Source organism: Polyodon spathula, chromosome 11 (genome assembly GCF_017654505.1).
Source record: "Polyodon spathula isolate WHYD16114869_AA chromosome 11, ASM1765450v1, whole genome shotgun sequence".
Lineage (NCBI taxonomy): Eukaryota > Metazoa > Chordata > Actinopteri > Acipenseriformes > Polyodontidae > Polyodon > Polyodon spathula.
Genome location: NC_054544.1, coordinates 42,464,990 through 42,491,679, shown reverse-complemented (window position 1 = coordinate 42,491,679; position 26,690 = coordinate 42,464,990). Strand labels below are relative to the sequence as shown.

At 38.8% G+C, this 26,690-nt stretch overlaps 1 protein-coding gene across 3 annotated transcripts in view; it reads left to right on the top strand.

Moving 5' to 3' along the window:
• Window positions 1–26,690, top strand: part of farp2 (FERM, RhoGEF and pleckstrin domain protein 2) — an 86,436-nt gene that overhangs the window by 43,060 nt on the left and 16,686 nt on the right. For all 3 annotated transcript variants that reach the window (XM_041263655.1, XM_041263656.1, XM_041263654.1), the window contains exons 10-21: window positions 694–857; window positions 1,556–1,624; window positions 1,940–1,997; window positions 3,218–3,389; window positions 13,552–13,733; window positions 15,966–16,055; window positions 16,522–16,655; window positions 16,735–16,816; window positions 17,316–17,553; window positions 17,626–17,756; window positions 18,555–18,623; window positions 23,844–23,933. In XM_041263655.1, the coding sequence (XP_041119589.1) occupies window positions 694–857; window positions 1,556–1,624; window positions 1,940–1,997; window positions 3,218–3,389; window positions 13,552–13,733; window positions 15,966–16,055; window positions 16,522–16,655; window positions 16,735–16,816; window positions 17,316–17,553; window positions 17,626–17,756; window positions 18,555–18,623; window positions 23,844–23,933 (1,479 nt within the window). The remainder of the gene's footprint in view (window positions 1–693; window positions 858–1,555; window positions 1,625–1,939; window positions 1,998–3,217; window positions 3,390–13,551; window positions 13,734–15,965; window positions 16,056–16,521; window positions 16,656–16,734; window positions 16,817–17,315; window positions 17,554–17,625; window positions 17,757–18,554; window positions 18,624–23,843; window positions 23,934–26,690) is intronic.

The window sequence follows — 26,690 nt, the reverse complement described above, 5'->3', positions numbered from 1 at the left end:
TTCAACGCGGTGATGTCGTAGCGCAGTTTTGGGCAGTCACTGTAGTGGTCGGCGCTAGGATGTCCTTCGCGTTGATGTTGGCGCTGTTTTGGACTCGCTGTTATGTCTTGTAACCCTTGGTGGTCCATTTATTCAGCGCCTGTCAGGTGCTTCAGGTCCAATTTTATTTTCACATGCACTGTTTATTTTACATGCACTGTTTTACAAGGTCCCCCCCCCCACAGTAAAACCGGTTTAAAAGGCACTGCATATATATAGGACTCTCAGTACTGCATGTTCAGCCAAGCCCCACCACTTGTTAGATGCATTTATCACGTACCTCTTCACAGTCGTGCATAGTAATAAATCATCTCCTGGTCACTCGTTTTATCACCGAATCTCAATTGTGATCCGTCATTATTTTATTAATGTAACATCTCAAAGCTCTGCAAACGTCCATGATATTCTTTGAGCACTGGACAGAAGAAGCTATCATCTTTGTTTATGTCCGTGTTATCTCTGTGGTGCAGGGCAATGTGGACTGATCTTACTTTAAGACTGAACATACTTTAAAGGGATTATTAAAACTTTAAACAAAACAAGAAATCTACTCATTGATAAAGAAAGTTTTCTGAAGATCTTGATAGGCAAATAGAGTAAACAAACCTTTTGGAGTACTTTTGCCTTTCTGATTTCAAGTGTTTGTGCTTCCAGGGACCTCACCAGGACACTCTAGAATTCCTCATGGCGAGTCGCGATCAGTGCAAGGTGTTCTGGAAGAATTGCGTTGAATACCACACTTTCTTCCGCCTGATGGACCAGCCAGAACCCAAGTCAAAACCCATTCTCTTCAGTAGAGGCTCATCTTTCAGATACAGGTATTCGGTTTCACTCACTGCATGCTTCTCTCCATTCTAGTTTGTCACTATAAATCTACATCATTTCACTTCAGCAGAGTCAAAACATGTTCCTGGCTGCAAAACCTGAGGAAGCAGGTGGTTGGTGAATAACAGAAAATAAGGAGTTGTAGGGATGGGGACATTTTTTTTTTTTAATATAAAGTAGTTGGATTGGTAAATTTCTAAATGGGTTACATTTTCTGTAAAATGATCTGACCTGTTTGCAAATAGTGAAGATGGCTAAAAAAAAAAACTACCTAGTGTTAAACAAAAAATTGTATCTGTCTTAGGAATAGCTTATGTACACATTTGCTTATTTCATATTCATTAGGCTTTCTGTGTTGGGTCAGAAACTAAGGGGTTGATTTTGATCTATACCCTGCTGAGAGAAGGCACAGCTAGATTTTACAGCACTGGGAAATCCCTCTGGATTGCATCAGCCCCCTATCTGTGGTTATCCATGAAGAAAATACTTCAATAAAATCCAGCTGTGGCTTATCCTGGTGTGGTATTGGTTGATAAAATTGACATTTGTGAGAGTTGGTGCCTTTTATCAGAGTATTTGTCTACTTGGCTTGTTTTTTTTTACATTTTGACGCTTTATAATGTGTTTTGCAACATTTGTTGGTACAACAAAAGCATTTTAGCCCATACCTGACTGCTCTGATTTATTGCAGCGGGAGAACACAGAAGCAGCTGGTGGACTATGTGAGAGACAGTGGTGCTCGAAGAACGCCGTACCAGAGGTAAGGCCTGCTAATGGTAATGGAAGTTTGCTTTTTACCTGTTTTGTGATGAAATGTGGGAATACGTTTTTTTTTTGCTGAGGTGAATGCTTCCTGTATAAATAGAGCGATGGTTTTGGGAGTAAATGTCGCAACATGTTGGATGTGATTTTATAATCAGAAATAAGAATTAAGAGTTGTACCTCAAACACAATTAGTTAAAAAAAAAATTCTATTAAACTATTCCAGTCCCACACTCGTATTTTGATAGAAGTCAAATTGGTCATACTGATGTGTCTCTTTTTTTTTTAATTTTTACTGTCTCTCCCTCTCTAGGAGACACAGCAGAGCTCGAATCTCTACTCGCATTTTGGGTGCAGACTTGCCAAAACAGGTTAGTGCTGCGGACTTTAACCAGCACGGTCAGTAACTGTACAGCCATCAGCAGGACCTCATATTTCACCTCCTCTCTTACTGATGTATGCCTGATGCCCTTTACCTTTTCCCACTTATTTGTATTTCCTATCTATATGTAGTAAACCCATGTGACACTTGCTTTCCATCGTCATTCTAAAATAGCAGCTTCACTTGACAGCTGTAATTCGTGCACATTTTTAATAAAGGTAACGATCTTATAGCTGCTGTCCTGTGTAGCGTAGTAATACTGAAAAATCAATAGAATCTTAAAAAAAAAAAAAAAAAAAAAAAAAAAAAAAAACTGAAGTGGGAATTTCGGCTTTTTTAAAAGCATTTTTATTTTAGTAAATATAACAAATATTCACAGAATGATGCCTCAGGACAGCTCTGAAGTATTAAGTACAATGTAATGTTGAATTTTGCATTATTTTGAGGTGTTTTCTCATTTATAAAACAAAGTTCACATTTAAAAAAATATATATTTAATAGCGTAAGTAATAACATGGATAAAATGTAATGAATCTTGGACACATGCATTTCTCAAAATAATGCAAAACGCATGGCCAGTTGTGCTTAATGCATCATGCAAATAGCATTTGGTGCCTAAACACCAGTCAGTGTAATAAAATGGTTAAATAATACTTGTGTGTAGTGTTTGCCTACAAGTCTGACAGTGATTGGTATGCATAGGATTAGTTGTTTCTTAATATAAAATAAATTTGATTATACTGCGTTTTGAGTTTTTTTTTTTCTGTGCCTTTTTTATTGTTGATGTGCATCCTGTATCTGCCAGTTTTCTGTTTCGTGCTATAATCTTCAATACAGTTGATGAGAATCAATAAAGCAGCAGCATCTTAGGTCATATCATGTTGAATGAATATTAAATGTTGCCATTGAAAATTCCCTGCAATTTTATTGTATTACTGCCTAGTGTAAACCTGGCCCGTAATTGTAACAATAAAGGGCTAGTAATTGCGGCGTTCAGTCACATACCATTTCTATTTCACTCCATTCCATCAGAGATGCCGCTTCTGTTAAATTCCTTTTGGTATGCTTTATTTGTTCTTGTTCACAAATTAAATATTGGTCTTTTTTTTTTTTTTAAAGGCAATTTTTTTTATCAAAATAAAAGGTTTGTTTAATCTTTATCTAGTTTCTCTTCCCATTTTTTCTTTTTTTCCTTCCTTTCTTTTGCAGAGTCTGTCATACGAGGGTCTGAAGGTCCCAGGTTCCCCATCTTCCGCCACTATCTCCTTCCACTCCCTGCATGCCTCCAGCACACCACCCTGCCCTGAGCCTGCCCTACCACCCACCCCCCTACAAGAGGACCCTGGGAAGGGCACCCCCCAGCCTCTGCACTCCTTCCAAGGTGCCACTTCTTACCGGGCAGCAGGACACTGCAGTCCCTCTTCTATGTGTGTAGAGAGTAGTGCTTTGAACTCAGAGCCAGGGATGGGAGGCTGTTTGATCCAACCCCATCCCCAGCACCCCCAAAATGGCAATGATGATAATGAGCAGGAGGAGGATAATGCTGCTGGGGGGATTTTCCTCACCAGTGGACAGTTTGATGCATGCAGGCTGCTTACCAGGCAGGCACCAATTTATACACTCACTAATGTACAACTTCAGGTGACAGAGGAGTTTATAGATGATGACCCCACTGAAATATCATTTTTCGGTGGGGGTTCAGAGGCTTTTGCATACGCGTATGACTGCGAGCTTCGCCGTGAATTCAGTTATGAGGATCATGAAGGGAGCCCTGGGACCACCAAGGTCCCACATGGCAAGAGGCCTTATTGTGGCATAAAGGGGCAGGGGTATGAAAGCCAGTATTACGACACGGGTTCATCAGAATGCAGATTTGAGTATAGGGATGGTCGAGACTTAAATGACAATTCAGAGCGTGACCTCTTTTCTGTGAACATGCATGGGGTCCGCAGCAGCCAATCAGAAACTAGCTCTCTGGTTAACAACCGCTCGCAGTACAGCTCACTTGATAACCTTAGGTTTAATGGCAATTCTGACTCTGTATCCCTGAACCTGCCTCTCAATGGCATGTCTGACTCGACCTCGCTGAAACTACCCAGTTCCAGTAACCAATCTGTGGCAAGCTCCATGGTGAACTTCCCAGCCTGCTCCATTCGCTCGGAATCCAGCTCAGCCTTCCAGTTCACTGACATTGTGGAGCAGTTAGGGCAGCTGAGCTGCCCTCCCACTGCCACAGAAGGCTCCAGCTCCAGCAGTGGCAGTGACTCAGACTCTGAATGGGGCTCTGAGAGTGCCCTGCCCCCCGAGCACAACCTCTTCTACAACAACCCACTGGCCAGCGAGCCTGGTGACAACTTTGTTCTCGAGTGCCACAGCCTTAAGACACTGGGGCTCAGGGATGCGGTTGGGAAGCCCCACATAAACCTGTAATTTATAACTCCTTTTGTGTTCTTTATAGACATAGATTTGGAGGATGTTCAGAATTTATTGGGGAGGTCTTAAGGGGTCATTGTAATATCTTATGGCAGTTGTAAAGATACCTATAGATTTGTATTGAGGGGCAAGTATATAAAATTGAGATAGAAAATAAGCACTTTCTATATTGACTGGAGATAGACAAGAAGCAGATTCAATACAAACCAGGAATTAACTGGGCCTTTTTTTAATCTGGGAAATGTTAAATTGTAACGAACGTGCCAATAAATACTGTGGTCTTAATCACTAACGTGCCATATTATGAATGTCAGTGCAAAATTCTGACCTTTTATTACTAAGCCATGATTAGGCAATGTGTTTTTATATAGAGCAAGGGATCTTTTTTTAATTTTTTATATTGTGACCCACAGATGTTTGTATTCCAAGAATAAAATATTTTCCAAATTCAAAGTATTTGTATAAGGTTAGAACTACTGAAGTTCTTGAAGCCATAAACATTCAGGATACAAGCTGGATTGTAGGAAAGCATGCAATTGCCTTTTGGCTTGCTGATATTGTAAATGTGCAGCGAACAAAATGTCAGAGTATCAGTAACTTTTCAGTATAGGTATCTATATTAATATATATATATATATATATATATAATATATATATAGATATATATATATATATATATATATATATATATATTAGATTTATTTATATAGTATATATAATGAATATAATAAAAATATATATATATATATATATTATATATATATATATATATATATATATATATATATATATATATATATACATAGATATCTATTTTATTTATTAAATTCAAAAATCATTTTTATTTATTAATTCAAACACAATTTCATGTCTAGGGATGTATGCTGCGTTAAATGTGAGTCACTTTTGTTAGTACAGCAGTTGTGTGGCATCGATACAGAAACATACCACACATTTTTCCAATTTTTTGATACTTTGCACTTATGCAAAAGCATTAAAACGGTACCTTGCCTCCTGATACTTCCATACCTGTATTACATTTTACCAATCCACATGTGTGTCTCTCTCTTTTTTTTTTTTTTTTTTTTTTTTTTTTTAAAAACTGATAAAAAACTTGATAAATTCTTACATGAGTACTGTGGGGGGGGGGGGGGTGGGGGGGTGTTATTTGTAATCGTTGTTGTTCGTGTCCAAGAAAGTAACTTTTAGGTCCCTGAATCGGTTCTTCTGCTTTTTGTGACCTTCCGCATGATTTATAACACGAGCAGAAATTTAGATTTAGTATCACGTACTAAGGATGTCTCGTGTGTCACCAGTGGTTAGTATTATAGAAACACAAACTTAAGTCTTTTCAGCATGATTGATAAACAGCATTGTTCATCACAATCAATTACACGTATGCATGAACTACTATAGTACTCTCTCCAAACACGTGGGCACCGTGTCCCTTATTTATAAAGTATTTGCATGTCTTTTGTATTTGTTATACCTGTGCTTCTCATCTGATTTCTGAATACAGCCTGATTGTCAGCATCCAATTCTAAAAAGAGAATAATGCAATAGCAGGTTTGTTGCGTGGGTGCTGTTTGAGTGATCATTACACTGTGTCCTGTGCTGTGGATGGTGGTATATCTGTTTATAATTAATTGCTGTGTATTATATATTTTCAAGAAATAAGTTTTATATACGTTTTGTAATTGAAAATGTAACTGTTTTGTTATGTCATTTCTGTCTAGGTGATATGAATGTGATGGGTAGAAAAGTACGATTTTAATTTTGAATGTTTTTAAAGCAAACGAAGGAAAATCACTAATCTTAACGTTTGTTTTTATGTAGTTTTTTTTCTTTAACTTTGGTGAATAAGGTGCAGTTTAGCCATTCTCATTATTGTCATTTTGCAAAAAAAAAGGGGTTTCAGGTTCCTTAGCCACTCTTCTTCGATGCACCTCTCTACCCCTAAAACCTCTCGCAGCAGTGGAATGTAAGGCACTGCAGTGTCCACTTTGTTCTGGGGGGGAAATCGGTATGAAGAAACCTATGTTCAGTTTTGCTGTCTTCTCTTATGCTTGAAGTCCAAATTAAAGCCCATGTCCAGCTTTACAAGTAAAGTCCACACCCGTATTAAAAACCCAATTGTTGCTCCTATGAATGTGCCGAATCTGAAGACTGGGACTTGTAGTACACTAGCATTTTGTAGGGTATTCCAGTCTGCTCAAAGCGAGATATTCAAATGAATATCTCTGCTTGTGTCAGATAAGGTGATCAGTTTACCAAATTAAGCTAAATTTGTTTTCACTGGCTACTCTGGAGTGTATTTAAAATAAATAAACATCTCCTTTATTAAGTAGTATCTCTTTACCCCTTGAGTAATCCCTGTGGAGCAAGTGAAAATTTAACTCCAATCCTAGAATATCAGCAATGCATTACAGTACATAATACCAGTATAGTATTGTACACCGAGATGCATCTTCTGTGTTATGCCTTGGTTTGTATAGATTTCATTGAAGATGGCTAGAGGAATGGTACAATCCTATCCAAAATGTGATTTTTAAATATGTATAATTATTTTTAACCTCGCCTGTGTAACTGGTTTCACAAGTAAGGTAGTTGAAGAATCTGGCAAAGATAAAGCAGTCCAAGTTGGTGCAAATTGTGGTCTGTGAATCTAGACAGAAGTTATTTGCTTATTGATGACCATTGAAAGTGGATACTGCAATGCTTTGAATATTCAAATTAGAAATGAAACAATTGAAAGTTATTTTGTAGATCAGAACAAAATAAGGTTGTCAATGCATGCTGAATGGAAAATGTAGGAAGTTGGAAACAAAAGATAAGCATGTTTATGTGACACTCGGATACATCAAATCCAAAAACCCTTTATTATGTTGTAAAGAGGTGTTTTTGTTTTTTTGTAGTTCAAATGTCTGCATATCTTCTGATGCCAGTGGATTATGTTATTACATGTTCTAGCTCCTGATTTAAATATTCCTTTCCATATTCGAAACATGCCTTTTTCAATTATCTTGTTTCCGTTCTTGACTTATACTCGCTGTCACTTGCTGTCCTTTCATCTTTCCATATTGTAGAAATATCCAGGTACACCTTTAAATAGTAATATGATATACAGTATAAAAAAGATTTGTTACCTAGAAAAATTATTTTGATTTCACTTTTTATATTTTGTAAAGTACTGGTGTTAAACAAATTTGTATTCATTGTAATTTTTACTATACTAAAAAAATAAAATAATCCAATTTTGTGTAACTGGAGAAACAGACTTGTTAAATTCCTTTATTAGGTTGTTAAGCTCTTGTGAATTCACAGGGTGCAATCATTTAAAATAGTAAAAGTCTGACCATTTCAAAATTTTTTGTATGTTTTGTCATTGTAGTTTCAGTGCAGTGGATATGTTATTGAGGTTCTGATTTTCAAGTTTTATTTGTACTGGTTTTTTTTAGAAAAAGATTTAATTAGGTATGATTTTAAAGTGGCGATTCTTGGCTGTATTTTTCATATTCCTAACATAACATCATGTATACTATACGTGACTGCCAAAAATGAAATATGAACTACTAATGGGTATATTTGCAGAAACTGACCTATTCAATCCTATGTAGTCCACATGTGCAACTTTGCATTAATTTAATGCCATCAACCTTCATACATACATACATACATACAGACACTAAACAATATAAAGGCAACACTTGGATATAATGGATTTAGTCAAACATTGTAAACATAGGTATCTAACATCGCAGCAAATGTGAGAAAGTTTAGTATGAAATGTGACACACTGTCAAAATGAAAACATTACAAAGTTAGTATTGGGTATGATTTCCCTGAGCATTAACACAATCCTGGCAGCGTTGATGCATAGACCTGGTCAGCGTCTGGATAGACTGCTGTGGGATGTTCCGCCACTCGTGCAGTTGGTGAAGGTTGGCTGGCCCCGGTTGTCTCCTGTGGATGGCACTGGCGATTTTGGTCCCACAGATGTTCTTTTGGACTCGGATCAGGAGAAAAAGCTTTCCATGGCAAGACCTCAACATTGTTTTCTTGAAGTCGTGCAGTTGTAATCCTAGCACTGTGTGGTCTTGCATTATCCTGCTGGAAAATCGACACTTCAGGATTGGCTTGCAGGAATGGTAAAACTGTTGCCTCAAAGACTTCGTCAATTTATCACTGAGCAATAAGGTTGCCCTCAATCTGCACCAGAGGAGTTCTTGTGTTAAAGGACATTACTCAAGTGGGACATGGTTGTATCTTTCGGTGTTCTTGCGTTAATTAAACTCATGTTTTTTCAAATGGCTATTTTAACAGATTCTTAATCAACTGATTTTGGCAATTTTAACTCGACTCAAATAACAAACACAGAGTACCTGGTGTTTTTATGAAATTGCATGTGTTGAGTTCAATATTTTGTTATCCCAAGGAATAATACTCAAACAATCAACAAACCTATCTACTCACTATTTAAAATGTAAATAACTATGTGCCCAATGAGCTATTAATGTAAAACTTAGACTCTTGCGTTTTCAGTGTGTGTATGTATATGTGTGTGTATATTAATTATACAGTAGATACCGATTATTAGCAACCTCTTTGCTCCCAGCAAAAAGATATTAAGTCTCATTTTCAAGTGTATCTATGGAAAAATGATGTATACTATAGTTGTAGAAACAGCGCACTGAAATACACGTCTTGGTTCATTAGTTTTAAAAAATAAACACTAAAAACACCAAGTATCAGAACAAACTCTTTACTAATACTACACAGATGTGTATTGTGCAGATAGTACCGAGTATACATTAAAATAAGTAGTTGTCTACTGTTTGGTTTTTTTACAATTCACCTCCTCCAGCTGTAAATCACTCAGTTTTGTGTGCAGCTCCATAGCTAATTTCAAAATGCAGGATACAACAGATTCCTAACTTTTCTGCTACCCGCAATTGTTTAGTACTGGGTTCACAATAGTGCCTCCAGAATCTGAACTATCGGCTATAGAAAGGTCTCCTCGTTTTGAAGCCATGATGACAGACAACAATCGGACTCAATAAATGTACAGCAGCGTTATGAAAACTGATATAGATGCTGCTGTGTGTGCAATGTATTTGCATGCATGTCGTAGCATAGAAATTGTAAAAGAAAAATAATAATTTTCATTAAGCGGCAAACAGTTATTAATATCTGAAATCCATTAACATTAAAGTCAATTTAAAGATTGGTTCCTGTGAAAATGGTGTTAATAACCAAAAGTTGTCTATCAGGGTTGCTAATAACTGGCATCTACTGTGTTTGGAACTTCATGCAAAATCCACGACAGTTAACATGCATTTTCAGAAAACCAACAGTATTTTTAAATAGTATGCAAGTACTTTATATAGTTGTGCAATGGGAGCAATCTGAGGAAAAACAGAACATACAATTGCCTTATTATTGATGGGCCCTTCAAACTTCACATCAGACACCAGTGAATTTTGCAGCAGGTGCTGTCTTGAATAAACGTAGCAATTAGTTCTTGACAGCACTTTCCTTTTGTCAACATGAGTCTTTAAGGCATATAGTTACAAAATGCCTGTCCTCAGAAAACTCATTCCATTTTTTTTTTATTGGATTGATCATGATGAAGCACAAGGCAGAAATGGATGAGATGTATTTTATGTTGATGGCTTCAATTGCCAAGATATTTTATACAATTAAAAATGTGTAAAATACCCTAACTATATACAGTTTAGAACTCTGCTATGTAATAGATTCTTTCATGTCATTAGCAAAAAACTTCAAATGAATACTTGGGTGAAGCCAGTTCATCTAACCACCACACTATAAACTGACACCACAATGTCTTGGGCTGAGTGAGACACTCGGGTCTCCATATATGTGCTGTACACAAAAAGAAACAATATTGTGCAAGGGTTACTGTAACTGGCTGCTTCCAAGTCCAGTGAAAATAAAGTTTAGTAACCTTGTGAGCATGTTTGATTTCATGCTAATGGAATTTTAGGAGTGTATTACCTTGATGACATTTAACTTGTGGTCACTGGCTAGTAGAGTGCAAGTCCCCTATGGGATAGCCAAGAGACTTTTCTATAAATACTTATATTCTACTACTAATTCTATAAAGTCCAAGCATATTTCACATCCCCTATCTGAAAAGTAAGTCTGCATTTTGTTTGCGTTGTATGGATCACTTTCCATCCTTTCTGAAGCCTGTATATCTTTAGTTTCCTTTTCTACTTAGCACACACTGCTCCCCTGAGTCACTTTCCTATCGCTGGATTTGGTTATTGTTTTGCTTCATTAAATATATCTTGCTAATCTAAATAGCCTTGCTATTTCACTTGAAATAAACAACTTTTTCTCTTCTGTAAATAAATATTTTACAGATACAGTACAACAGTAGTTGTACTATATCTAGACCTACAGTATGACTTTAATTCACTACCCCCTCAATTGTTAATGCTTTTATGGTATGTGTGTTTGTGTGCTGGTGCCAGGTTTCACAGGCCCCTTCTAACTAAGACTCCATGTTTATTTTGGAACATGGCCAATGCAATACAGTACTTTTCTTTACCTTTGCCCTGTCTGCTTTAGTTTTCTGCTGCAGGGTTTATTTTAAAGCACGGGGTTGTGTAAAATGCTGGCAACATTCTTGATAAACAATTGCCACAAATTAGTTCCAGGTCACAGATCATCCTCTGGAGCTCTGTTTTACTTCTGGGTAAGGAAAACTGCTCCTTATCTGTTAAGGCTGTACACTATGAAAGTGTGCTTTCAAGGACGATTTCATATATATTTAAACAGTTTGATATCTTTGATCCCACGTTTTGGAAGCGTCTGAGCTGGAAATCATGTCAAAGTAAGAAATAGATACTGTATTTTGGTCTTCTAATTTTTCCGGTCTTAGATTCTACAACTACAATGTGCAGAAAAATGTTTGCCTTTGGAAACTGGCACATCTGTTTGGAACTGTGTTGCTCAGTTACAGCCTACAGCTCAAGAATCTTGTTAACATGGTTGCCAAAGGTTGTTTGATATACAGTCAGAAATAGAAGTTTGATATATAAGGCCAAATCTTTTTTTTTTTTTTTTCATTTTTTATTTATTTTTTTTACTTTGGCTGGTTTTGTACATGTAAAATGTTTTGGTCAGATATCTGTTGTGCTTCTTGGACTAGCATACAACTCCCTCAGTAATGTACTAAATATGCTGAAGCCACTACATTATGTAGTTTTACTCATTGTGCCCGTAGTAGCCATGGGGATAATTAAACAATTAAAAAAAAAAAAAAAAGCATTTATAGTAAAAAAAAAAAAAAAATATTCGTGTGATCAATTGCATTTAGTAGCACATATCAGTGTTAAGTTTCATAAAATTTCTACTTTAAAGCTGTGCTCCCTTGTACTGCAGGCTGCAATTGCATTGCTTAAATGTGTTTTATTTGCTATTTTTTGTAAAATTTGTGGGAAATTCAGTCTGCTTAGTGAAAATGTGTGTAGAAATGTCTATATTGACTCTGGAAGAGATGTAGTTTAAGGTGGTATCAGGAGCATGTTTTGAATGGTTACTACACTGTATGTGATAGTAAGCCATGGCATTGAGTGGAAAACAGTTTTTTACAGAACACACATCAAGAGTTTCATACCCATGCTTTCTTACTATAACACATTTAAACATCTTTGGAAGAGGAATAAAAAGGTATGTATTATAACGATGGTTATGTTTTGTTTCAGGAGATGCTAAATGTGCATGTGATCATGGTAGCAATCCTTATTCCAATTTTTTAGATGAACTCGCTAATGTTACTAGAAGGAAGAGAAAGCATTTTGCCATGAAAAGGGGCTGATTTTTAATTCTTTATGATCCTCCTCTCATTAACATTATCTGCCTGGTAATTATGTGGTTTAATTTGTGCCTGTTTTTTGCTATATGTATTTTTGTCATTTCCCTCTCCCTGTGTAAGCTTATTTTTTGTTTCTTTAAAAGAAAAAAAGTGTTGTTTACTTAATTATGCATGTTGAGTCATGTGCTCTCAATGGAGGATATGTAAGAGCCTGCGCTGTTAGCTAACATGTATAGGTGTTTAAGAATAAGAAGCAGTCGCACAACTCTGTTTGACTGATGCCAGGATTTAGAATATGCAAGCAGTTACAGGAAGATCTGGTCAGGCTTCTGTCCATGATCCTACTTTTAGCAGGAAGCCCAAGCATACAAGCTCATCATATCCAATCTGGTGCATACTATAATCCATTTTACCCTGTGGGCGAGGTGTATGTCATGATGCCAGAGCGACACTTCACTGTGATTGTTTCGATCGATCTGAAGAACAGATTTGAATTGGCTCACTGCACTGATAATGATTCGATCGATTTGAAGAAGACAGTTGGAGCTCATGGCTCACTGCACTGATAATCAAATGGAATCGGCTTACTACATTGCTGTCTTATTCAAGTACAATCAGGTGAATATGGTGACAATACCCTGCAAATCGTGGTGTGAATATAGTAAATGCAGTGATTTGATTTACCATAACCTGCAGGTTTGAAATGAGTAGGATTCAAGTTATAGTGGTAGATATTCCACAGCAGTCAGGGCAGAAAAAAATGAATAGACAAAATATTAATACAATTAGCATTGATGTGTCATTTCCCACATTTTTTTGAAATTTACAAACCACTGCCTTTCAAGAGATGCCATGCTGCCAGAGCTCTGTGCTGGTGTTAAGTGGATGCTTAAAACAAACAAGTCAGTATTATGTGATTTGATATATAAGGCTTTATGCGATATGTGATACAGATAAGTTGCTGTGTATAGACTGCGTGAGTTCTCCTGGAAGCAATACTGGAATTTACACCTTTGAAGATTAGCTGCTGTTTAAAGCAGAGAGAACTGTGGAACGAGGTTACAGAACGATCAAGCATTCATTCAAGATTTTTTAATTCAAACAGAATTCCAAATACCTTGTCTACAAATGAACTAAATGTTATGCTCATTTTAATTTATCTTTTGCATTATTTTTGATTAGGTAAGAGGTTCACAAGTACAAATGTTCCAGAGGCCACATGTCTCAGTAAGTGCTGAGAGCTCTTTGTTTTTTCTCCTGGCAGGGATATCGATGGACAACCCTCAGCTCTCTCCCTTTGCCCTGAAGAGCCATTTGACCCTGTCTCCCTCCTTCCAGATGTCAACGCTCAGCCTGCCAGGCCAGGTGCCTTCACCCCTGCAGAGCCCCGTCCTGAGTGAAGTGGGCACTGCCAGGCTGGATGAGGAGGAGGAGGGCAGGAAGAAGGTACACTGTCCATATCCCAGCCTAACTGAGCCAGTTCGCCACCGCACACCCTCTGGATCTACCAAGTACCCTGTTTTTACTAAACTTCTACCACCCAGTAAACCCCTGCATTCAATTGAACTTGGCTACACTGTTCCCCATCCACTGGGCCACACATACCCCTTCTCCACTGGCACTTCTGACCCATGAGGGCTCGGTATGGTACGGGTATGGGTGGTTCTCCATTGGCTATTTGTCAAGCCGGGCGAGAATCAAACCATAAAACTTGAACCTCACAAGACAATAGAGTCCAGCTGCGAGACAAGCCAGGGGCTGGGGTTAAGGATTTGTCATTATCATTACTTTGCATTAGTCAGTACACTTCAGAAAGAAAAAAAACAAACATGGGAGGCAGCGAGTGTGATGAGAGAAGTACAGCTTTGGGATGCTGAGGAAGTGCAGGCTCTAGTTTCTCTTTGGGCAGTTAGAAGTATTCAGGAAGATCGGGAGTCGTGAATCAGAAATGAGAAAGTTTATGCCCGAATTTCTGACTGTTTGAAGCTGAATACTGTACAGCTGTACTATACATACAACTAGGGCTCCCGTTGTGCTTTTTTTTTTTTTTTTTAAGCACCCAAACAAAAAAAAAACACACTAGAAAAAGCTATGTTTAAACGGAACGTCTTCTGCAGAACTAATTGAACTTTTAGTCGATTTATAATCATTAAAATTTGCGGATTATGAAGACATTCCTAAATATACTTACAAAATATAGCAATACAACTGTACCATTGGTCTGTTAATTTTTTTTAACTTCACTTGCACATCTTTTGGCAATCCTGTTGCGTGTGACGTCAGTAGCACGGCTCGGCTCTGCAGTTGAAAAACAACCCAGGCTTCTGCAGTGTGAGGGCTGGGGGGGAGTATTTTGGCAATGGAGTTGTTAATATGAATTTTGAGAAGAAATTTATACAATAAACCCAATAGCTAGTTACTTTACACCTATTATAAATGATGTGATATGTGAGACATTCAAGCATGTTTCCCCTTTGCGCAAAGGGTGAATAGGTTGTATCCATAGATAGTGACACACCTGAAATTGTAGAATAGTACAATATAGAATAATTCATAATTACAAAATAATTGGTTGTGTTTCAGTGCCCATTCCTTCTTGTAATTGGTTAACTACTGCTGTCTGGCTATGTTGGAAAGTGAAAAACGAAGATCTTGAGAGGAGTGTGGGCAGCAGGGAAAAAGAAACCTGTGTGTAGATAGATAGATATACACACACAGAGGTAGTGGACAAAAAAATGGAAATGCCAAATGTAAAGTCACTTTTGGCCACCACGTGCAGCCAGTATGCACCGTGGCATAGTCTACCAGCCTCTGGAATTCTGCAGGAGGGATGCGGCACTATTCTTCTAACGAGAAAGTCAATCAACTCATGCTTGGCTGATGGAGGTGAAAAATGCTGTCTCAGGCGTCGTTCCAGAATATCCCATAAATGCTCGATTGGGTTCAGATCTGGTGACTGAGAAGGCCATGACATGTGGATAACATCAGTGTCATGCTCATCAAACCATTGGACGACCACACGTGCTCTGGATGGGGGCATTGTCATCCTGGAAGCCCCCCCCCCGGCAAGAAAGAAATGCTGCAACATGGGATGAAGATCACTCAGTACCATTAAGTAGCGATTAGCATTGACCTTGCCTTCTAAGGGAAGGAGTGCACCCAAACCATGCCAGGAAAATGCACCCCACAACACTACAGAACCACCAGAACCCTTCGGGGCTGTAGAGTTCTTTAGGTTGGCGCCACACGTGCACGTATCCATTTGTCGAGAAAATGGTGAAGTATGATTCATCTGACCATATCGCATTTTTCCACTGCTCGGTAGTCCATTGCCTGTGATAAGAGGTTTGTACATTGCAACCCGACTATGGTATCCCACTCTGTGGAGTTCTCGGCGCATTATTTTTGATGAAACTGGCTGCCGCGCCCCAGGTTGAAATTTGCAGTCAATTGATCTGCAGTTGCTTGCCTGTTTTGCCTTGCACTTCGAATTAATGCTGCTGATTAACGCATGAGCCACACCTGTGTGGAAGCCCTTGCCTTCAATATACTTGGTGTCCCTCATTAAACTCCCTTAACCTAATGAGTTTAAAATCCCCTTAAACTCAATTTGAAGAGAAAGGAAACATGCTGTTGGATACGAGTGGAAATTATTTTGTGTTTTGTTTTTTTTCTCAGAGGTATCCGGCAGACAAAGCCTACTTCATTGCCAAAGAGATTCTGACAACGGAGAGAACTTACCTGAAGGATTTGGAGGTTATCACAGTGGTGAGCATCTCTCTGCCTTATTCTTTCCCTATAGGTTGCATTACTTTTGTACTTTGAAGGAGGTTTAAATATACCTGTTTTGTCCTGTAGCATCTAATTTGGGTTTCATGAAAAACGAGGCAATAGATATAAAAGGGTTTAGTCTGAGTTAAGTCTATAGGATATTTATTCAGCAGTCTTGCTTGCATTGTTGCATGCAGATATAAGCTTAGGGCACTCCTGCAGAACAGAGTACCTGACATTTTTTGCCCATAGATCAGGCTATGAGGTTTAATTCAAAGCCATGTGGTTATTTCTTCTTGGAGAAGAGAAACGCCCTCATACAAGTGTTTCTTTGTAAGCATGGTTCCATGCTGGAATAACACTATACATATTGTGTGTGTCATTCAACCCTTTCTTAATGGTATCAAAGATTAGTGCTTTCAGGCTGTAGCTGATGTGTAACAGCAATGCTTTTACTCTGTAGTGGTTCCGCAGTGCAGTGATAAAGGAAAACGCCATGCCTGAAGGCCTGATGACCTTGCTGTTCTCCAACATTGACCCCATTTACGAATTTCACCGTGGATTCTTGAAAGAGATTGACCAGAGGCTGGCACTCTGGTGAGTCTGTGATCTAAAGTTGTAACGCACTTTTCCTGAACACTCAGGCATATCACTAACCGGTTTTCGATTCTTCCAGGGAGGGACGCTCCAATGCTCATGTGAAGGGGAATTACCAGAGGATTGGTGATGTGATGCTGAGGAACATGTGCTCTCTCAAGGTAGGGTTGTGCTCTGTCTCCGTACTGGTTCAATAGGTGTAGTCAAGGCAAGGCTGTGGTGGCTGCTGTTGTAGCATGTTTCAGGTACAGTAGGTTCCACAAATATTAGTCACCCAGTTTATTTGAATGTCTTTCTTATACAGGGGTGTGTCTCTCTCTCACATACATACACACACACATAATAATGTGAATTACAAAATACATATCTATATATATTTTGTGATTCACACTATTGGCAGTTAATACGTTTTAAAGAATAAAGCATCTAATGACATTGACACGGTTTACTGGCAACTTTTTACAATTTCCGTTCACATTATTAATTGTTGTTTTTCGTAAAACAAGTATATTTACAGAAATCCACAAAAATGCTCTGGCAGAAGAAGATAGAAATCCACCTTAACTGTGTTAAGAAGTGCATTATGTTACTAAGAGACTGGTTTCACTGTACATTGAACATGTGATTGTTTGCCAAGCTGTTGTGTGCATTCCCTCACAGGAGTTTACCAGCTACCTGCAGAAGCATGATGAGGTGCTGACAGAGCTAGAGAAGGCCACCAAGCGGCTGAAGAAGCTGGAGACTGTGTACAAAGACTTTGAGCTGCAGAAGGTCTGCTACCTGCCCCTCAACACCTTCCTTCTGAAGCCCATCCAGAGACTCATGCACTACAAGCTCATCCTGGAGAGACTGTGCAAGCACTACACTCCCGACCACCAGGACTACAGTGACTGCAAAGGTGAGTTTACAGAAAGCTGCAGCCATTCCAGGCTGGTTAGAGCCCTGTCCCAACACTTCCCTCTTCTTCTAGATGCCCTGAAGGAGGTGGCAGAGATGGCTGCCCAGCTGCAGAGCAGCCTGATCCGGCTGGAGAATTTCCAGAAGCTCACAGAGCTGCAGAGAGACTTGATTGGGATCGAGAGCCTCACCGCCTCTGGCAGGGTGGGTACGGCTGGGCATCTGGAAGCCCTTCTTTCAGTGGAGGAGTGCGTCTGCATTTTCCACAGGGGGAAGGGGGTGCAGACACATTACTGTGTTCTCTTATTGGAGTAATACTTCATGCAGATTTTGGCAGAAAGGACATGGGGAGTCCAACAAACTAGACTGTTCAAAATGTTGCCCTCAATCTAAATAGGGCCTTAATGAACATATGGTGATGTTGAACCTAATTCTGCGTTTGCTGACTAATAAGACAATATCTACTGTAGGCTTCATTCCTGGTACCATATTTAGATAGTAAGTGACTGCTTTAAAACTGACTAATATTAAAATGGCAACAGATCTTTAAAAACATGGTTTTTGTTCAAACACAGTATGCCTCTTAGTCCCATTAAATAAAACATTATTAATGTATGGTACAATGTTATCATTTCAAATTATTGTGTACCTGTCCCTTTTAATAGTTCTGCACACACAGATGTTATTTTAAGTGAATCCATGAAGCCTGGACCCCAAGGGACTTGACTGAAGTTTAAAAATCCTAAAAGAAAATGAGCCAGTATTTAACACAAGACACATTTTGAAATTTTAGTGGTGACACTTAGGCATAGAATAGAATGCACTCTTGAATGGGTTAAATCACTGATGCTGACTCACTGGCAAGCATGTCGTTGATGCTGAATCATTGGGATCCATGTTGGGAGAACTCCCTACCTTTTAGGCAAAACCTTAAGTGTAGATTTTTTTCTTGTTTTTATACATCACTGTTTTTCTCTTTTTTATTGTATTTCTTTTCCCCAGGAGTTTATCCGGGAGGGCTGTCTTTTTAAACTGACGAAAAAGGGGCTGCAGCAGAGAATGTTCTTCCTGGTGAGTACGTCCCTACCAAGATTTTACACATTTCAAGAATTAAGCTGTATCTTGGAAACCTGCTTCTAAATTTGAAATAAATTAATTCACTTTTGTAAAGCGAATTGTCACGTGTTGTAGTTATTTGTGCTGCTGTAATTCCACTACGTTTTCAATACAGTTGATAATGTGTGTGTGGTTGGGGGGTTGGGGGGGGGGGGTACAAAAAGTACAAGGTTTCTTTGCATTGTTTTTCTTTTTGAATTATTGGAACGTTGAGTTATTATCGTAACCCTGGTTCCCTGAAATAGAAATGTATCCATTACACAGTGGGTTAACTTATTATGCACGATTAAACTGAACACTCTACCAAAGCTCAGTGCCATAAATTTTCTTCAGCCTACTGCATAGAATGTATGCAGCGACCAAAAAATTGTAATGGATACATTTCTATTTTAGGGAACCAGGATTATGATAATGACCTAACGTTCCCTTTCAAGTACGAAATGTATTCCATTACGTAGTGGGTAAGTATACCAAAGCTGTCGCAAGACATGACTTGCAGAACAGCCAATTTAGCGAGACTGATGGCTTGCCATACTTATAAAGCATGGTGAAGTGCACAGAATGCATAATGACCTCATGCATGTACTTCTGAATCAGCTGTCAGCACTCTGGTTCCAAAGGCTGGGTTCTGAGGATCCAAAAACCTTTGTAAAACCTTGTGAAGGTGTGAAGAGTGGCCCCACACCGCTGCATCGCAAATGTCAGAGCGATGACCCCTGAAACAAAGCCCAAGAGGTAGCAAAACCCCTGGTGGAATGACTTATGACCTTCTCTGGAGGGGGCAAGTTGGCTTGCTTGTAATCTTGACACTCTCCACGATCCAATTGGATAGTTTCTGTTTTGATAGAGCTTGACCTTGGTTTTTAGCTCCAAAACATATAAACAGTTCCTCAGATTGCTTCCAACTTTTTGTCCTGTCAACGTAATACGCTAGTGGCCTAACTGGATAAAGCATATGGAGCCGACGCTCCTCATCTGACTGGAATGGTGGAGGATGAAAAGCCTCCAATTCCACAGCCTGATTGACATGGAAGGTCAATAGGCATTTGGGCACAAAGGCCAGATTCGTACAGTGTGACCTTAGTCCTAGACTCCATAAAAAACAAACAAGCTTTTGCCAGTGAAAAAGCCTGCACCTCACCTGCACGTCTAGCATAGGTGATGGCAAGTAAAAATGCTGCCTTTACAGACAGGTATGTAAGAGCTGTAAAATGCAAAGTTTCAAAGGGTGGTTTTGTGACTGCATGCAGCACCACACTTCAAAGGAGGCCAAAGCCTCCGCGTCCCTTTCAAGAACTGGCCAGCCAAAAAATGAGCCCCTGGGGGCACAGTCAGTTTTAACATGGCAAGTCAAAATGGCTGCCAAGTAAACCTTCAGAGTTGAGGGGGTTGTGCCCATATCAAAGATGTCCTGCAAAAACTGCAGAATGACTGGCATTGGACAAGTCATGTGATTAACCTGACGCGTCAGAAACCAAATTTAGAACACACCCCACTTGTATCAATACTGAGAGCGCGTTGAAGCAGCTCTCACATTCTTGAGAGTCAGAGGCAGGATACAGTACGGAAGCATGGTGCGGTGCGAAAGCACGATATCTACGGTGTGGTACGTTGCACAGTACAGTGCAAAATGTGGTATGGTGCATGGAGGCACGGTGTAGTGCGTGGGTGGTATTGGCAGGGCCTAAGCAAACTGTGCGACCAAGAGAACCTGAGAGTGCCTGCTTACTATTATATAATATATATATATATATATATATTATCTAAATATAAATATATATAAAATATATATATATATTGAACCGGTCAGTGAGTAATCAGTAAGTAAACGGGCCCCATTTAAAATGGGCCGTGTGTCTTACCTAAAAATTTTACGAATGCGATAAAATTTTTAATACACAAAAATAAACCAATGAAATAAACACCTAGCTCATTTCGAGCACTAACTAAACTTTAACCAGGTCCCTGACTAAGACACAGGACGGCTAAGCAGTTTACCTGTCAAAACAAACATTTTCACACAGCACTTACTGTTGTACTGACTGCTCGGAAGCAGAGCACACCTTCTGCCTCCTACTCAACAGTCACGAGCAGGCTGACTGTTCTCCTTAAATACCCTGCACCTAGCTCTAATTTACAATGATAGCCAAGTACAGGGGATAATTAACAATGAAATAATTAAACAAGACATTTGCATGTGTTTTCTGCAGGATATTAATCCCCTCTGCTGTGTTACACTATATATACAGCTCTGGAAAATTTCTCTGGTTTTACTATTTATAGATATGTGTTTGGGTAACATGAACATTTTTGTTTTATTCTATAAACTACTGACAACATTTCTCCCAAAGTCCAAATAAAAATATTGTCATTTAGAGCATTTATTTGCAGAAAATGACAACTGGTCAAAATAACAAAAAAGATGCAGTGTTGTCAGACCTCGAATAATGCAAAGAAAATAAGTACAATACTAATGTTTTAACTTTGGAAGAGTTCAGAAATGAATATTTGGTGGAATAACCCTGATTTTCAAGCACAGCTTTCATGCGTCTTGGCATGCTCTCCACCAGTCTTTTACATTGATGTTGGGTGACTTTATGCCACTCCTGGCGCAAAAATTCAAGCAGCTCTGCTTTGTTTGATGGCTTGTGACCATCCATCTTCCTCTTGATCACATTCCAGAGGTTTTCAATGTGGTTCAGGTCTGGAGATTGGGCTGGCAATGACAGGGTCTTGATCTGGTGGTCCTCCATCCACACCTTGATTGACCTGGCTGTGTGGCATGGAGCATTGTCCTGCTGGAAAAACCAATCCTCAGAGTTGGGGAACATTGTCAGAGCAGAAGGAAGCAAGTTTTCTTCCAGGACAACCTTATACTTGGCTTGATTCATGCGCCTTTCACAGACAAATCTGCCCGATTCCAGCCTTGCTGAAGCACCCCCAGATTAGTCCAATTTTCAGCTTTGCTGAGCACCTGTCATCTAACGGTTAGACGGAGAACTGGAGAGGACTACAAGCCACAGTGCCTCGCACCCACTGTGAAATGTGGTGGAGGATCGATGATGATCTGGGGGTGCTTCAGCGAGCCTGGAATCGGGCAGCTTTGGCATGAATCAAGCCAAGTACAAGGTTGTCCTGGAAGAAAACTTGCTTCCTTCTGCTCTGACACTGTTCCCCAACTCTGAGGATTGTTTTTTCCAGCAGGACAATGCTCCATGCCACACAGCCAGGTCAATCAAGGTGTGGATGGAGGACCACCAGATCAAGACCCTGTCATTGCCAGCCCAATCTCCAGACCTGAACCACATTGAAAACCTCTGGAATGTGATCAAGAGGAAGATGGATGGTCACAAGCCATCAAACAAAGCAGAGCTGCTTGAATTTTTGCACCAGGAGTGGCATAAAGTCACCCAACATCAATGTGAAAGACTGGTGGAGAGCATGCCAAGATGCATGAAAGCTGTGCTTGAAAATCAGGGTAATTCCACCAAATATTGATTTCTGAACTCTTCCTAAGTTAAAACATTAGTATTGTGGTGTTTAAAAATGAATCTGAACTTACTTTCTTTGCATTATTCGAGGTCTGACAACACTGCATCTTTTTTGTTATTTTGACCAGTTGTCATTTTCTGCAAATAAATGCTCTAAATGACAATATTTTTATTTGGAATTTGGGAAAAATGTTGTCAGTAGTTTCTAGAATAAAACAAAAATGTTAATTTTACCCAAACACACATCTATAAATAGTAAAACCAGAGAAACTGATAATTTTGCAGTGGTCTCTTAATTTTTTCCAGAGCTGTGTGTGTGTGTGTGTGATTATATATATATATATATATATATATATATATATATATATATATATATATAAATAAATAAATAAATAAATATATATTACACCCCCTTTCAAGTTTTTCACCTTTTTGTTGCCTTATAGCCTGTCATTAAAATAGTGTTTTTTTTTTTTTCATTTATCTACACATCCTACCCCACAACTTCCAAGTGAAAAAATATTCTAGAAATTTGTAGAAAATCTCCTTCAAAATCACAAACCAAGTTAAGTGGCCTCCATCTGTGTTTAAATTGTAGTGATTCAGATGATTTCAGGATAAATTCTGCAGTTCCTGTAGGTTCCCTCTGTGCATTTCAAAGCAAAGACTCAACCATGAGCACCAAGGTGCTTTCAAAAGAACTCTGGGACAAAGTTGTTGAAAGGCACAGATCAGGGGATGGGTATAAAAAAATTTCAAAGGTCTTGAATATACCTTGGATCACAGTCAAGACGATTATTAAGAAGTGGAAGGTGTATGGCACCACCAAGACCCTGCTTAGATCAGGCTGTCCCGCCAAACTGGATGACCGAGCATGAAGGAGACTGATGAGAATACATTATACTGTATTTACAGTATAATCGTAAATCTTGAAAAACTACTCACTTCTAAATCTTTTGTTGTCATTTTTGTATTACTTTAGCATAAATGTTAATTTGGATTCATATGTTGTTTTTTTCTGACTTTATGTGAACGAAAAGACACATTTGCCCGTTTTCCCATTGGAAATAGTGACATTTTGAAATATCACTGCCCTGGTCACAAAAGCAAAGTTTGTGGGGAATAATATCCATTTTCTATACTTTTGAGGCATAAGCAATTAGGAAATAACACTTACTACCCAGGAACAAAAAAAAAAAAAATAATTGTTACAGTGTTATGTGTTAAAGCTTATACAAAACTAAATCTTGCTTCACCTGTGATACTGATATGGATTGAGATTTTTTTCCTTTTTAGTGAAATGTTTATAATGGATAAGGATATTACTTTGCTCAGACACAGAGCAATGCTTGAACGGTGTGGTGCTGTAAGCCTACATTTAAGGTGACTGACAATGCAAATGAACCATAGAGTGTTATGGCAATCATTAAAATAGAACAGCATCTGACCAACAGAGCTTTCCTGATGACACGTTCTGTGTAATGTGTAAAGGTACATTTCTCACTGAAACTCATTTAAATGCATCGGCGGAATTATTTTACACTTGAACTTTAAAAATGTGTTTGTATTTGCTTAAACAATGTATTAATTATTACTGCAGACAGTGTGCCCTGCAAGTGCTTTGCTGCTTGGCATACAGAGATAGTTTGCAGTCTGGGTCCCATGCTGATTATGTGTGTCTTAGTTTTCAGACATGCTCCTGTACACGAGTAAGGGTGTCACAGCCAGCAACCAGTTTAAAGTGCATGGGCAGCTTCCTCTACACGGCATGATTGTGAGTATCTCTGATCTATTGAATCAGTCTTTAAGGTTCTATAAGCATTACAGGTATCCAGTAAAATGCAACCTTTTCACATTGTTTCAACCTCTGGCCATATCAGTAATTATATGTTACTTTGTATTTACGGATCACGTAATTGCAGTTACCAGTCCCCTTACTTTATGCCTCTGGGAATACTACTCGCACAAATCTCAAATGTATGTAAACTTCAACTCTAAATAGAACTAAAAGAAAATGTAGCTAGTGGTATGTGTGTCTTAAAAGCCACGTAGTTGTGTTTGAGTTTGAAGTCTGGGGCTATTGGATCCTTGGTAACCGTCCATATGCTGCAGCACCTTGCGAGTATCAAGATGTAACAAGCGACTGTATTTCACTCCCCTTCTGCAGCTCATTGTTCTGGATGCGCCGGTAAGTAACCTGAGGGGTTCAGCCCCAAACCCAGTAGCACCAACCAACCTCCGCAAGGGTCACCAATAGAGCTGTGTGTAGCTTCTCACTGTAGCAACTGTAGAACATCCATTTGCCCCTTAGAAACTGCTCTGGAACTCACCTGTAAACAATGTGTGCTGTAATTCTCCTCAGATGCTGCTGCAGTAACAGAATGGTATTTGGCAGTGTTGTGACCTTTCTGCTTATGCCTAAGGAGAGAAGAGGAAGTGCAAACTTTATTTATAATAGACATGCAAATATAGCCACAGGCTTAAATCTATTTCCCTGGACACTTTTCCCTTGTTTTATATTTAGCAAAAAAAGAAAAGGACTAGTGCTACAGAACCCCCTACAGTTTTTTCAAGAAATGCATTATTTGTTTATTTTTTTATTTACACATCATGGGAATTGCTTTTTCACGTTTTTACTCAAGAACAGTCATGTTTCCTCTAAACATAGCAGTGTAGCCACTTCATGCTCCCTACTGCATCAATGCTTTGATTTTGAAATGAGTGGCATGTGGGAACAGAAAACCATGATGTGTTTAAAAATATACGTATACACTGACATGTATGGAGCATTATAAGAGTCGGAATTAAATCTTTATAAATTAGTCAATTCATAAATCAATTTCAAAATCTATTAATTAGTTGCATAAGTCATTTATTGTTTGCCAATTGATCGTTTAGTTTAATTTGGTAAATGCTCTTTCAATTTCATTTGGCAAACGAAGACTTCTTTTAAAGGTTGTCAATCACTTGAGGGGGAGGGTTTTGTCCCCACGAAGTGACCAATCCATCGTACGAAGGGTAGGTTCAATGAACTGTGCTGCAATTGTGAAGCAGAACTCATTGTGGGGACGATTAGCCAACAGAGGAGGAGGCGGGGAGGTTCATTCGGACTAATCAATTTTTTTTCCATTTCCACTTTTCATGACGAACATTGAAAAACAATTATTTTTCAAATAATTATAAAGACCTTTGGGAGGGAAGTGTTGATTCTCATTGGGTTTATCCTTCTGGTGCTATGATGATCCAATGATATTCATGCCTGCTCAGATTCTTTTTCAAGTGTGCTTGTTATGTGGATGAGGTCTGTCTCTTCTCAAACAATATTATTTGTATGTATTTGGCAGATGCTCTTATCCAGCACGGTTTACAGGTGTTAAAGTACAATACAATACACTACCCAACCCCCAGTCACAAGACTATGTATAGACATATATATATATATATATATATATATATACACACACACACACACACACACACACACACACACACACACGTATTATAAACTTAGACCTAATATCTCAGAGTTTTCAAAAAGTGGGGGGGGGGTGGACCACTGAAAAGCGTGTAAAATACACTTACATGTGTACCTAGGTTTACTAAATTAATTGCAAAAAAACGGTGACGAAAAAAGTCCATAATATCAAAGTGAAAAATAAAATCTACAAATTTGTTCTAAATTACAAACATAAAACAGAAAATAATTGATTGCATAAGTATTCACCCCCTTTGCTATGACACACCTAAATAAGCTCTGGTGCAACCAATTGTCTTTAGAAGTCACATAATTAGTTGAGTGGAGTCCACCTGTGTGCAATTAAGGTGTTTCACATGATTTCAGGTTAAATACACCTGTCTCTTGGAGGTCCCACAGTTGGTTAGTACATTTCCTAGTAAAAACTACATCATGAAGACAAAGGAATATTCAAAGCAAATCCGGAATAAGGTTCTTCAAATGCACCAATCGGGTAGGATATAAGAACATTTCTAAGGCATTGAATATCTAAAGTCCATTATTAAGAAATGGAGAGAATATGGCACAACCGTGAATCTGTCTAGAACAGGCCGTCCTCAAAAACTGAGTATCCGGGCGAGAAGGGCACTAGTCAGGGAGGCCACCAAGAGGGTGGGAGAGTGGCAAAAAGAAAGCCATTGTTGCAAAAACTCTCATCAAATCTCGGCCAGAAGGCATGTGGGAGACTCTGAGACTGAGAGTGGAAGAAGATTCTATGGTCTGATGAGACCAAAATAGAGCTTTTTGACCTCCACGCTAAGCGCTATGTTTGGCGCAAGCCTAACACTGCACATCATCCTGAGAACACCATCCCTACCGTGAAGCATGGTGGTGGCAGCATCATGCTGTGGGGATGCTTCTCTGCGTCAGGGCGTGGAAAGCTTGTGAAGATAGAGGGCAAAATGGATGCAGCAAAGTACAGAGAAATCCTGAAGGAAAACCTGCTGAAGTCTGCAAGAGACCTGGGACTTGGGAGAAGATTCATCTTCCAGCAGGACAATGACCCCAAACATACAG